Source organism: Oculina patagonica, chromosome 2 (genome assembly GCF_052425735.1).
Source record: "Oculina patagonica isolate OP01 chromosome 2, crgOcupat, whole genome shotgun sequence".
In the NCBI taxonomy this organism is placed as follows: domain Eukaryota; kingdom Metazoa; phylum Cnidaria; class Anthozoa; order Scleractinia; family Oculinidae; genus Oculina; species Oculina patagonica.
In genome coordinates this window covers 24,929,633-24,942,634 of record NC_135759.1, presented here as the reverse complement: position 1 = coordinate 24,942,634, position 13,002 = coordinate 24,929,633, and the positions used below count along the sequence as shown (strand labels likewise).

Here is a 13,002-nt window from a genome sequence, read left to right as displayed (position 1 = left end):
CTGTGAATTCTTTTCACACAACACGTTCTATCTAATATTGAATCGAATAACGATAATGTTGAACACTGGTCTGCAGCCAATCATTCATGATAATCATTATCATGAAGGATTTTACTCTGTTCTCGTCCCGTCTCTCCCCATTCCCCGCCCTCTTGCAAAAAAAAAAGAAAGAAAATGTATTCCTGACCGGTTGACTAAAATTCTGAAACTAAAACTCACCTTCCTTGGCGATCGCGAAATAAAAGAGTTAAAATGCACACAGGCTGGCGATGGAAACCTTCAATAACAACTGGGCGTTGTTTATGAAGCTGACTGCACGAATGACTTTATAATACGCAGCAGGATTATGCCGAAAGGACGAAACATCTTGGATATTTAAAATCAATAATACTAGTTACAATGGTCTGTTAGGTTCAGTGATTTCCTTAGAAATATCCGACGCGGGTCATAAACTTCTGAGGATGTTGACGTAATAACAGAGATTTCCAGAAACGGTGTTTCTCAAGGCTATTGATCTCTATTATTTTCGGTACGCCCCATTTCGCCAAAACAAACTAATAGATGGCATTTCTGAAGATTTTGCATTTGATTTCTACTCGGCTGAGTGGTCAGGAGACTTTCACTGAACAAACTTAAATCTACCGTGTGTTGTACCGATACAGTAGAAGTCACTAGTGTGTGTGGTGTGTGGTATGTGTGCTGTAAAAACACTTTTTGTGTGTTCGCAATAAAATAAAAATAAAGTCACTAGCTATTAAGAAATCACAGTGCGCGTTGTATCTTCAGTTATTGCATAAATTATTTTATTCAAGTAAAAGTGTATTGTTTTTGTGGTCTGCTGTGTTCAATGGTTTGCTTAGAATAATTAACACATTTCACTCATTTGATTAGTTATTAAGTTTTCTCTTTCTTCGATTTCACGAGAAAAGCGTCAATTAGCTTTATGTTACAAGCGCCAAATTAACTGAAAAGCGAACAGTCTGTTCATTTTACCTTGGTTTAGGCAATGTCGTCAATTAATGCTGAAACTAATCTGCTTGTTTTCACGCAATGCTGAGCGAATTGCTTTAGCACGCAAAGAAAAGGAACTTGGTCTTCTGTGTTATTCCACTAAAGGTCTGCAAAAATTATCTGAGAATTCTTTTCACACAACACGTCCTCTCAGTAATGTTGAATCGGAATAAAGATAATGTTGAACACTGGTCTGCTGCCTACTCCAAATAATTCCACCAGGTCTTGACAACGAGCGAACCAGCGAGTTATGCGAGCCATTTAGGCTAGACTAAATAACACATTGGTTAGCCTTCATAGCACTCCGGTTAGCCTAAATAGTACTCTGGTTAGTCTACAGTTAGTTTAGTTTACAGTTTTAAGTTTACTTTCAGACTGAAAGTCATAAAGGACTTTACTCTGTTCTAGTCCTCTCTCTCCTCTTAAAAAAAGAAGAAAATGTATCCCTAGCCGGTCGACTAGAACTATGAAACTAAAACTCACCTTCCTTGGCGATCGCAAAATAAAAGAAGTAAAAATACACAGGCTGGAAATGGCGATCGAACCCTGCAACAACAACAACAACTGGGCGTTGTTTATGAAGCTGACTGCACGAATGACCAGTTTGATGATGCCGAAAGAATGATATGTTTTAGATATGCAAAATCAGTAATGTTACGATGGTCTGTTAGGTTCAGTGATTTCCTTAGAAATATCCGATGCGGGTCATAAACTTCTGAGCATGTTGACGTAATAAGAGAGATATCCAGAAAGGGTGTTTCTCTAGGCTATTGATCTCTATTATTTTCGTTACGCCACATGACGCCAAAAAAGGCTAGTTGAATAAATGGGCAATTTTTACAGAACTAACTGCATCAATGACATTTAGCAGCAGAATGAGCTAGAATGCTTAAGGGCTGATTTAGGCATCATGAAGGAGTTTACTCTGTTCTTGTCCCGTCTCCGGCTCTCCACCCCCCACCCTCTTACAAAAAAGAGAAGAAAATATATCCCTGACCGGTGGACTAGAATTATAAAACTAAAACTCATCTTCCTTGGCGATCGCGAAACAAAAGAAGTAAAAATACACAGGCTGGTAATGGCGATGGAACCCTACAACAACAACAACAACTGGGCGTTGTTTATGAAGCTGACTGCACGAATGACCAGTTTGATGATGCCGAAAGAATGATATGTCTTAGATATGTAAAATAATGTTACAATGGTCTGTGAGGTTCATTGATTTCCTTAGAAATATCCGATGCGGGTCATAAACTTCTGAGGATGTTGACGTAATAAGAGAGATATCTAGAAAGGGTGTTTCTCTAGGCTATTGATCTCTATTATTTTCGGTACGCCCCATGACGCCAAAAAAGGCTAGTTGAATAGCTTGGCATTTTTTACTGAACTAACTGCATCAATGACATTTAGCAGCAGAACGAGCTCGAATGCTTAAGGGTTGATTTAGGCAACCAACCATGCACTTAACGACCACATGTGATTTACAACTGATCGTTTCGAGTCCCTTCTTTCAACTTCGCAAGTGGTTTATTGCACCCGATGAAGCTATAAAATCAAACTTGTCAGGATACATTTAGCTTTTACTGAACAGTTTAAATTTACCGTGTGTTGTACCGATACAGTAGAAGTCAATAGCTATTAAGAAATCACAATGCGCGCTGCATGGCGCTGTATCTTTGTGGTCTGCTGTGTTCAGTGGTTTGCTAAGAATAATTAGCACATTCCATTCATTTGATTAGTTAGTAAGTTTTCTCTTTCTTTGATATCACTAGAAAAGTGATAAGTGGCCTTACGTTACAAACGCAAAATTGACTGAAACGCGAATATTCTGTTCACTTGGTTTAGGCAATGTCATCAATGCTGAAATTAATCTGCTTGTTTTCGCGCAATGCTGAGCGAATCACTTAGCGCGTAAAGAAAAAAGATTTAGAATTCTAGACAAGCAATCTTTCACTTATTATATTATCTGTGTTGTTCAACTTGAAATCTACAAAAATTAACTGAAAGTTTTTTTCACACAACACGTTCTCTACTAATGTCGAATCGGAATAACGATAATGTTAAACACTTGTCTGCTGCCTTCTCCAAATGATTCCACTAGGTCTTGACAACGGGCGAACCAGCGAGTTATGCGAGCCACTTCGGTTAGCCTAAATAACACATTGGTTAACCTTAATAGCACTCCGGTTACAGCGGTTAGCCTAAATAGTACTCCGATCAGCCTAAATAGTACTCCGATTAGCCTAAATAGTACTCTGGTTAGTCTACAGTTAGTTTAGGTAGCTTGCAGTTAGCCTTTTATTGAGATTTGGGATTTCTGAGCTAGAAAGCTTAAGGGTTGATTTAGGCAACCAACCATGCACTTTACTTTACGAAAGATTTTACTCTGTTCTCGTCTCGTCTCTCGCCTTTCTCCGCCCTCTTACAAAAAAAGAGAAGAAAATGTATCCCTGACCGGTCGACTAGAATTATGAAACTAAAACTCACCTTTCTTGGCGATCGCAAAATAAAAGAAGTAAAAATACACACAGGCTGGTAATGGCGATGGAACCCTACAACAACAACAACAACTGGGCGTTGTTTATGAAGCTGACTGCACGAATGACCAGTTTGATGATGCCGAAAGAATGACATGTCTTAGATATGCAAAATCAGTAATGTTACGATGATCTGTTAGGTTCAGTGATTTCCTAAGAAATATCCGATGCAGGTCATTATCTTCTGAGGATGTTGACGTAATGAGAGAGATTTCCAGAAACGATGTTTCTCAAGGGTATCGATCTCTATTATTTTCGTTACGCCCCAGGACGCCAAAAAAGGCTAGTTGAATAACTGGGCAATTTTTACTGAACTAACTGCATCAATGACATTTAGCAGCAGAATGAGCTAGAATGCTTAAGGGTTGATTTAGGCAACCAACCATGCACTTTAACGACCACATGTGATTTACTATATACTATACACTATATACTTTATACTATTTTATTTATTAATTAATTAATTTATTTTTTCTTCTTATTTTCTTTCTCAGAGAAATTAGCTACACAGCTTCCCTTGTAATTCCGAGGTGAAATAAAGGTGATGTAATGTGATGAACTGATCGTGTCGAGTCGGTTCTTCCAACTTCGCAAGTGGTTAATTGCACCCGATGAAACATAAAAATCAGATTTGTCAGGAGACATTAAGCTTTCACTGAACAGTTAAAATCTACCGTGTGTTGTACCGATACAGTAGAAGTCACTAGCTATTAAGAAATACAGTGCACGTTGTATCTTCAGTTATTGCATAAATTATCTCATTTAGTAATTTATATTTTATTGTATTTTTAACCTCTAGTTTTATTATATTCTTATTGTGCTAATTAGGTCTTTTGTATTTTGTAGTTTATCACTTACATGATGTAACGCTTACATATTTTTATCATCCCCATGGGGTAACTTACGCAGCGAAAATTACTTTTGCGTGTTGCGCGGATAATGGAGCGAAAAACTGTATGAAATGGCTGGGTATGAAATCGAAAACTCTCAGGGTACTTTAAACAGGAGTGCCAAAAATAGTTCTTAATCTCCAGGACTGTCTTTATCCACACATGTAAGTTTTTATAGAAAAACGTAGTTTACAACACTAATATTCCCAAAACGTCTTAAACTTCGGGCCCCGAATAAATGCCGGGTCTCTGAGCTAGAGTTGTAAGTAAGCCTTCCAGGCATTTATTTGAGGTGTAATATGGTTTAGGTATGATGGCAAATTACGTTCATGTCACAAATAACGATTTGAAACCCTTTTTCGCAAACATTTTGCTCCAATAAACTGCACCATTCAAATAAACGCCGGATCCACGGAGCCAAGTTTGAAATAAACGCCGGGGGCGTTTAATTGATAAAATACAGCACTTTTCTACGTTCGGTGATTTGTTAAAAAACCGCGCGGCACTAGCTCGACATACAAAAGCAAAACCAATCGTGACTTGGCCATCCGCGTTTTCCCGTGCTTTTTACCGGTCTCGTATACATTTGCCTCAATTCCGATTGGTTATCGTGTTTTTTGCGTTAATTGTGATTGCCAGCTGTAATTTGTTTTATAAAACCGCCACAGGACAAAGAACTTTCTATTTTAGGACATTTAAATTTTGGAACTCATTGGATTCTTCTCTTAAGTTGAAATCGACCCTAAACGACTTCAAAAGTTGCCTGAAGAGAAGCCTTATCTCAAACTTTTTAGAGACTTGGTTGCTTTACCTTTATAATTTTTATTTTATTAATTTTAATTACATATTAATAATAAATTAATTTTTAATAAGTTTCTTACTGATGTACTAGCCAATTAGCTAATTAATTTAACAGTACCTAGTTTTAATTATGTCTTTATTCTGAAAAGCCCTTTTGGGACGAATAAAGTATGTATGTATGTTATTGCTGACAACACTCAGTCATAAACCGTTCTATTTCATCATTAAATACATATTTCTTTGACACTAAAGGCCTGGCTAAAGTAGGAAACATTGTTGCCGACGCAAATGTTTCCCAGTTCCCAGCAAACATTTTCCTTGCTTCCCGCTAATTTAGCCACCTAGGAAACATGACAAGGAACAATGTTTCCGCAACAATGTTTCCTAGTTTAGCCAGGTCTTATTTTCCAACTTTTGATAAAAAGGTACACAGAAACTCTCGATCCTAACACGTTTCTATGTACTTGAGTTCAATCGATTGAAGTCTTTTTTTCACAGCAAGGATGTTATGCCTTAACTGTCTTACTGAATATGCAACTGGCATCTTGCTGCAAACTTCAGCAAGTTTCTTTACGGCTTTGACCAAGCAGGTAGTGTTATAACCTATTGGATCCAGGATGTTTGGGCGTGTAAACATGCGAGGAAAGACAACCTCACAGATTATGTGTAAATCCTGGAGCCCTAACAGTGATTTACAAGTACCCGCCATTGTGTCACAGGCTGACCAACAACATTCGGAACTACCCACGAAGCAGTCCATGTCAGATACACATTCTTTTTGCTCAAGAAGGCTTCGCAAAAAGACATGAGGGTACGTGAGATCAAGATCAATGAGTTTTACCGTTGATTTGTTGGTAATTCCATAATTTCCCAGGTGTACGTCACATGAATGAGTCAAGCCATAACGAGTCACTGCCACATCTAATGTTGCGTCTAGCAGTGAATACGCAAAGTCAAATTTTTCGCGTTCACTCGTGACGTGTACCTGAAAGAAGGTTCTAGCTACAGGGTGCTTTGTGACAGTGAGGGCATCATTGAAAATGGTACTAATGTGTAGCATATAAAAAGTAGCAGCATTTAAAAAGCTTCCTATGTTTTCATTCAACAAGTTTTGGAGTGGTTCAAATATTTCAGGCAGGAATGCAAGGTCCACCAACTCCCAGCTGTCATGAAACACATTTGAAGCTACAAAAGGCACTTTCTCCACCATGTATAATCCGCCACAATAGCCATAGAAATCCACGGTGTGCTTACTTTCATTTAAAGCCATCAGCATCATGGGTTCTACATGCTGTAGTAAGGAAATGAATGTCCTGGCCTCGGCGGCTGTAACTGACCCATCACCGTCCCCATCACCAAGTAACAACAAAAGAGATGCAAGTTTGTTGCACTGAGAGCAGTTGCCAAACAAGGTATTCACCCTGGACGAGACATCATTCTGATAAGATGACGCAGCGTCACTGTCCGTTATTTTCTGGCTTTCTTCAAACTCTTTAAACCAACTCATATTCACTTTCAGGATGACACTCGTTCCATGCCATTCTCCGTCATAGATCTTCTTGTCAGGCACTGTCGTGAGACATTTCTTAAGATGGATGTTGTTCTGTTCACAGAGATCGGAGCAAATTGGTCCTGATACATAACCTTCTTTATAAGCTGAACACTGAAACAGTGACAAGAGTACAATTTAGTTAATTATGTAAGCCCTTGCATAAATTGAAGATACTTTTGTAGTCTAAAAAAGGAGCACTATCTACAATATTTAGAGAGGAGGCCACATCAGCTTTAGCTGTTTTTGTGCAGGTCCTCCAACCAAGTCGAATTGGAGTTTGGAAATGTTCGTTTTCCAGAAGGGAGGATAACCAGATATCTTGGAGAAAAACCGGTGGAAGACAAGAATAAGAACAACGGAAGGTCAAGAATCAATAACAATCTCAACCCACATATGACGCCGGGTGCGGGAATCGAACCCGGGCCACATTGGTGGGAGGCGAGTGCTCTCACCACTGCGCCATCCCTTCACCTCCCTCCCCTCGTTGTTTTTCAAAACGAATTATTTTTTCGTGTCCCTATTGGTCAGAAGTGATCACGTTGGCACGATCTTAATGGGACTCAGCTGGTACCTGAGCTTTCTCCAATTTCGATTGACTTAAATTTTTGGTTTTCGCTTAAATTAATCATGTGATGCAATTCGATGACTGGTCATTGACAGACTTGCCATCTGATTGGTTATGAAGGTGCCACCTATCGATCGATAGCTAACCCTGGATGACCTGGATGGACGCGCATAGTTTTTTATATATCATGATTGCATCATGTTTGTATAGCTGGTTTATTTAAAATAATTTTTTAATTTATTCCAAACAAAACTATAAGTCGTCTGTATGTTACTTTTTTATAGTATTACATGGGTTGTTCCCGTCGACAATTAAATGTGATCGACAACTAAAAAACGTAGTGTGTGAGGTGAGTTGTCGACAACTAAACGCTAAATTTTTAGTTGTCGACAGCCAGGCAGTTTCCTTTTCGAAAAGGGAAATTGCTTAATTGTCGAGAACTAGGTTTTTGACCGGGTTTTCCGTGTGTGGGAATGTTGGCCTTATCGTAACTGCGTTGTCAGAGGTCAGTGGTTTGCGCGTGCGTAGTGAATGCTAGTTCCCAAGCTCTCGCTGGCCTGGCTCAGTTATTGACAACTAACACACCCAATGTGTGGAGTGTTTGCATCGGACAGAATCAGTAGTTGAAAACATTTAGTTAAATCGATAACAAAATTTGTCGAGAACAAAATAACTAGCCTGCGGGAGGCCCTGAGAGCCTTTCTTACCAGCTGAGTTATGACAGAAGACAGATTACACTTTGAATGCCTCCGAAATATAACTGGTAGAGCACAGAGAGTAACAACAGTAACAATAACAGCTTTCAGTTTCCACCCAGCCATGATAACCTAATGGTTAACTGCAGTTTAAACGGCACCTGTTGAAAGAAAAGCAAACTTGTGAATCGACGGTTTGAAACGGCCCTAGTCAAAAATGTGAAAGTCCAGTTGTAGCAAATGTGGAAAGTAGAAATCGGTATTGTTTGGAGCTTTTTATTATCAAGTGAAAATTGAAATCAGTGAAAAGGTTTCGTAGAAAGAATTTGTTAGTACTTAGTATTATTTCTTTTGGATTTAGAATATAAGTCGTCATTTAGTTATCATAAGTCGTCATAAGTTATCAATCCCATTTTGCATGCGTATTATTATATACCGGCGAGGTGCTTTATTATCAAGTGAAGTTCAGAAAAGCTTCTAAACTATATTTTACGAAATCCATATATGAAAGCTTTTTAGTAGGTGCACAACTGACAACTGATGGAAATGCAAAAATGATCAGTGTCATGATCTACATGCGAATATTTAGACGGCAGGCACGTCCTGTTGCGGTGCTGAACTATTGTCTAGCTGCAGTTTGTATCGCGTTTGCCGCGTTTGATTTGAAACTTGATCGATGAAAATAACATACCTTGTTAAAATTCGTATCTGTCAAGCGCAGAACAGACACTACTTGCAAACTCATCCCTTGATATATCAAGACTTGGAACAACAATCGTTTCAGTGTTATTTCGGCAAACGTCTTGAATTCATTATCGAGTATTCATTCAAAATCGCTCAAGCGTTCCTCCGATCATGGAGTGAACTTTGAATTTATTCTGATTTTATTGTTTGTTTAAAACTTCCATGGGAATAAATCAATTAAAATGCAAAGTTGGTTTGTATTGTGTTTTCGGTTGATTTATAAAAATAACAACCTTGTTGGATTCCGTCTCTGGCAAGCGCAGAACAGACACTAAATGCAAACCCATCCTTTGATATATCAAGATGTCCAAGATTTGGAAAAGAAGTCGTTTTAGTGTGCTAAATGAACTTGTGAATAACAAATATCATTTCGCAAACGTCTTTAATGTCTTTAATTCGTTATTGGGAATTCATTCAAAACCGCTCAAGCGTTTATTCAATCGTTCTTCGTTTCAAACTTTCATGGCAAAAAATCGAGTAAAATAGTCAATGACGTTCCCTTAAAGTTTCTGTTCTTCTCGACTCTATCTCAATAATAAAATAGACGCAAGGTGTTTTGGTATTTAAGTGGGTTAAAAATAATGCACTTGAAGGAACGTTTGACCGATGTTGACTGCAATCATGCATACATTAGTCCATCCACACTCACACCTTTAATACCCCACACCTCTGCCTTTAAACCCGTTTCACTCTTCTTTTTCATAAGAACGTCAAATTTTTGGACTGAGGCTGACAATTTGGGCGTAAAAACGTTATTAAGATGTTCTTAGGTCACCGTATTTCAATAATCTATGCGTTGTTATCGTCCCAGGACCACATGCTGAAGAGCTTTAGTGGTCGTAATGCGGTGTCTAGTTGCTTGTGACATACCCAGTAGGGCTAACATGTACTCTACTGCTGCGTACAAGATGCCGCTCTAGTCAACTTTCGAAAAACAATCAAAATCGCCGTGATACTTCCCCTTTAAAAGTCAGCCCGGTTAAGCTAATCAGCACGATTAAGCTAATCCACGATTAGCGTGGAATTTGATTTCAATTTTATATAATTTCGTTGAGGTTTTCTGTTAATATTTTCTGTCCCACAGTTTTTACATGGACCAATCTCAAACTTAACAAAATATTAGCTTTGGGAAACCCTTTAAAACAAGAGAAATTAAAATCTTGATCATCTTTTAATCTTGGGTTAGCGTTAATCGTCTTTCGAACAACCCGGCCCAGATTACCATCAGTTATCAACTTTATGGGTTAAAGACAGCGGTAAAGAATGAAGCACAGCCAGGAAGAGACATAATAAAAACTACAATAAAAACGTTCACTGTTTAAATCATTAAAATATGAGCTTTCGACTGTCACTCTACAGCCTTCAAAGGATAAAAAACAAAATGCAAAATGAATAAAAACATATGCAAAAAAGCAAGATAAAAATAAGAACAAAAGCGAAGTAAAAATGTGCTAATTGGGTGACTATTTTTTAAAAAGAATACTGAATACTGGTTTGGAATCGGCTTTCGAACTTTGTGCGTCTTCTAGACGCATAAAACTTTGTTTGATGTTTAAAGGCAAGTGGACAACAAAAGCATTTGGGAAATGAAAAAGAAAATATCTCTTGAGGATTTGAGCGTCTAATAGAATAATTTTGTGTCTTGCCATTTTTATTTTGATGCGAGTATACTTTTAGATAGTATGAGACGATTTTTTTCGAGATGATTTTTTTCTTACAAAACAAGTGAGATAAAAAGTTGAGGATTTTCGTTGTTAAATAATGTCGGTTAGAAAACGACTTCCGAAGGCGATTTGCAAACCAGTTAAGACGGAATCCACTAGGAAGTCGAGTAATATTTATTAAAGTTGGACAAAAATCAATTTCCAGAATAATTTAAATCCTATTGCGTTATTTCCTACCCTTAATAAAAGGTAAAGATGTAAGTAGTTATCCGTGATAACACCAACAACAATTTCTTATTAGAGTCTGAGAAAATGAATTTCAAAGTTCACAAGGTATGGGCAAAATCTCACGTGTAGCCATTTTGTAAATTCGTCTTAAGCGATTCAGTGGAATTCAGCGGAACTTCAAAATGTGTTTTCGATGTGTGGTGTTGTTAGAAAAGATTTCTTTTGATAAGATATTTGAAGCAGTAACAAAAAAGTTTGCAATAAGGTGGAAATAATTCTGGTACAACAATTTCTTATCAGAGTCTGAGAAAATGATATTTAAAGTTCACAAGATATGGGCAAAAGCTTACATCTTTTAAGAGATTCAGTGGAATTCAGCGGAACTTCAAAATGTGTTTTCGATGTGTGGTGTTGTTAGAAAAGATTTCTTTCGATAAGATATTTGAAGCAGTAACACAAAAGCTTGCAATCAGGTGTAAATAGTTTTGGTACATAATTTTGTCCAATAACTACTCGAAGTCCTGGCGGATTTCCTCTTAATAGCCCAGTTTATCTACTATCTAGTGAACCAACCAGAGCCCACAAAAAGCTATCTGCTTTCCTTCCGGAGCGGAATGCTATTTTTCCTGAACAAGGGAATAGAATGATATTATATTAACATATTGATGTTAAATCTGAAACACCGATCGGACTTGTTGCCAGAACATTAACTTAGAAGCCGTAAAATACGCTTAGAACTTAACATTGCGGGTTACAGCAAAATACCGCTCTATCCCTAACAATATTTCTCACGCCTTGTTATATTAGTGTCGTGATTTATTCCACGAGTATTGTATTCTTCGCCTATTAATTTGATTCAATAAAGCTGTGCCAGTATTCACTATTTCTGGGTAGAAAACTGAATAACCAATAATCCTAAACAATTTTAAGCCAGTATTCGAACAAAACAAACCCCAGACTCTAGAGACACAAGAGATATTGACCAAATCTCTTATAAAAGCCACCGTAAAAGAAAAAAAACAAGTATATAAACAGAAATAAAATTTAAATAGTAAGAGACGTTGCGACCGATCGTTCACCCAGGTAGTGCTGTGACAAACGTAAAGCGAAAGATTAAAAAATATGGCTAAATAACTCACAGATTTTACCTTTATCCAGTTTTAAACCCAACGTGTGAAGAAGCTAAATGTCTAAAGGGATAGTCAGGAAGACGTTCGCATCTCGCTTTGTTATCGTGTTATCTCTGCACTCGCTTAGTGTAAATGGAAATTTCTTGTGTCACGTTGTTGAGATGAGATCCGGTACAGGTAGCCTGGAAGGTAACCAGGTGAACGACAATTCGCCAATGAACCGATATTAATCACCAAAGTCGAAATGTCGTCGATAACCAATAGAAAGACCACATTTTTTAAGCCTATCTTACACACTAATTAAATTTTTTTAAGGGCCCTTAGGAGTATCTCGTTGCTATGTAACGCGGTTGCCTCCTAACAAGTGCAATTTTCGCATTTCGCGCGTTTTCTATCTGCCGGCCAAATTTTATCTTTGCAGCGAAATAATATTCTGCTCATGCGCAGTTATGTAAAATATGGCTCAGCTTTGTTATCGACTTCTCTATTGTTTATACCTGTGACTTTCTGAACAAAGAAAGTTCATTAGTGCCTCGCGCAAAGATAAGTGTGATATTTTTCTATTTGTTCCTACAGCAATAACATAGAGAGAACCCCGGTAACTCGAACTCGGATAACTCGAAAAGCCCGCTAACTCGAACTGTTTTTCGTTTCCCTTCAGAGTTCGAGTTACCGGGGTTCAACTTTACCAACTAGACCAAACAAACAAATAGCGATAATACAAAGAAGGCAAGGAAAATTGCCCTGGATTGACCAGCAGCTCTTATCATTGAATGCAAAGTGTTGATTTTCTTTTGTTTTACACCAGCAAGGCAGTGCGCTTTTCCCGCTTCCCGAGAAATAACTGTGAAATTTTCGAAAACAAACTCAGTGGTCGTATGATAAAACAGATCAATTGTTTGCCCCAGTCTTCGGCTTCGGCTTAGCTTCTTTTTTTCAAGCGGAAGCAACAACCTGATCATCTGAGAAAAGAAACTCTGTTGAAAATAATGTCTAGTAGAAAAAAGGTGTGTGTCTTGCCAAGCCGTAAATATTATGAAGCCGTAAAATACATTATGTAAATGCCTTGTGCAGTTTATGTAGACAGTTCTAAATAACAACTGGGTATGAAGAACAGCTGGGTTGACAAGAATAGCTCTAGATCTTGAGGACTATCATTTAGTACCGTGACACTCATTCTGTCAC

The 13,002-nt window shown here is 37.9% G+C and overlaps 2 protein-coding genes across 4 annotated transcripts in view; both read right to left on the bottom strand.

Moving 5' to 3' along the window:
- The window catches only part of LOC144643725 (tachykinin-like peptides receptor 99D), a 140,252-nt gene that overhangs the window by 71,640 nt on the left and 55,610 nt on the right, over positions 1 to 13,002 (bottom strand). The window lies entirely within an intron of this gene.
- Positions 5,264 to 11,939, bottom strand: LOC144643713 (divergent protein kinase domain 1A-like). 3 transcript variants are annotated; one of them, XM_078503048.1, is made up of 3 exons: positions 11,836 to 11,939; positions 8,064 to 8,212; positions 5,264 to 6,902 (listed from the first exon to the last, which is right to left on the bottom strand). In XM_078503048.1, the coding sequence occupies exons 2-3, from the start codon at positions 8,175 to 8,177 to the stop codon at positions 5,685 to 5,687; spliced, it is 1,332 nt and encodes a 443-aa protein (XP_078359174.1). In that variant the 5' UTR covers positions 8,178 to 8,212; positions 11,836 to 11,939; the 3' UTR covers positions 5,264 to 5,684. The 3 variants fall into 3 exon arrangements, with proteins under 3 accessions (XP_078359174.1, XP_078359173.1, XP_078359171.1); XM_078503047.1 differs by lacking the exon at positions 11,836 to 11,939 and adding an exon at positions 8,743 to 8,859; XM_078503045.1 differs by lacking the exon at positions 11,836 to 11,939 and having other exon boundaries at positions 8,064 to 8,358.

Coding starts and splice junctions, on each gene's coding strand:
- LOC144643713 (XM_078503048.1), bottom strand. CDS start 8,177: ATGGCTGGGTGGAAACTGAAAGCTGTTATTGTTACTGTTGTTACTCTC. Junction 6,903..8,063: donor CTTCTGTCATAACTCAGCTG/GTAAGAAAGGCT, acceptor TCACTGTTTCAG/TGTTCAGCTTATAAAGAAGG.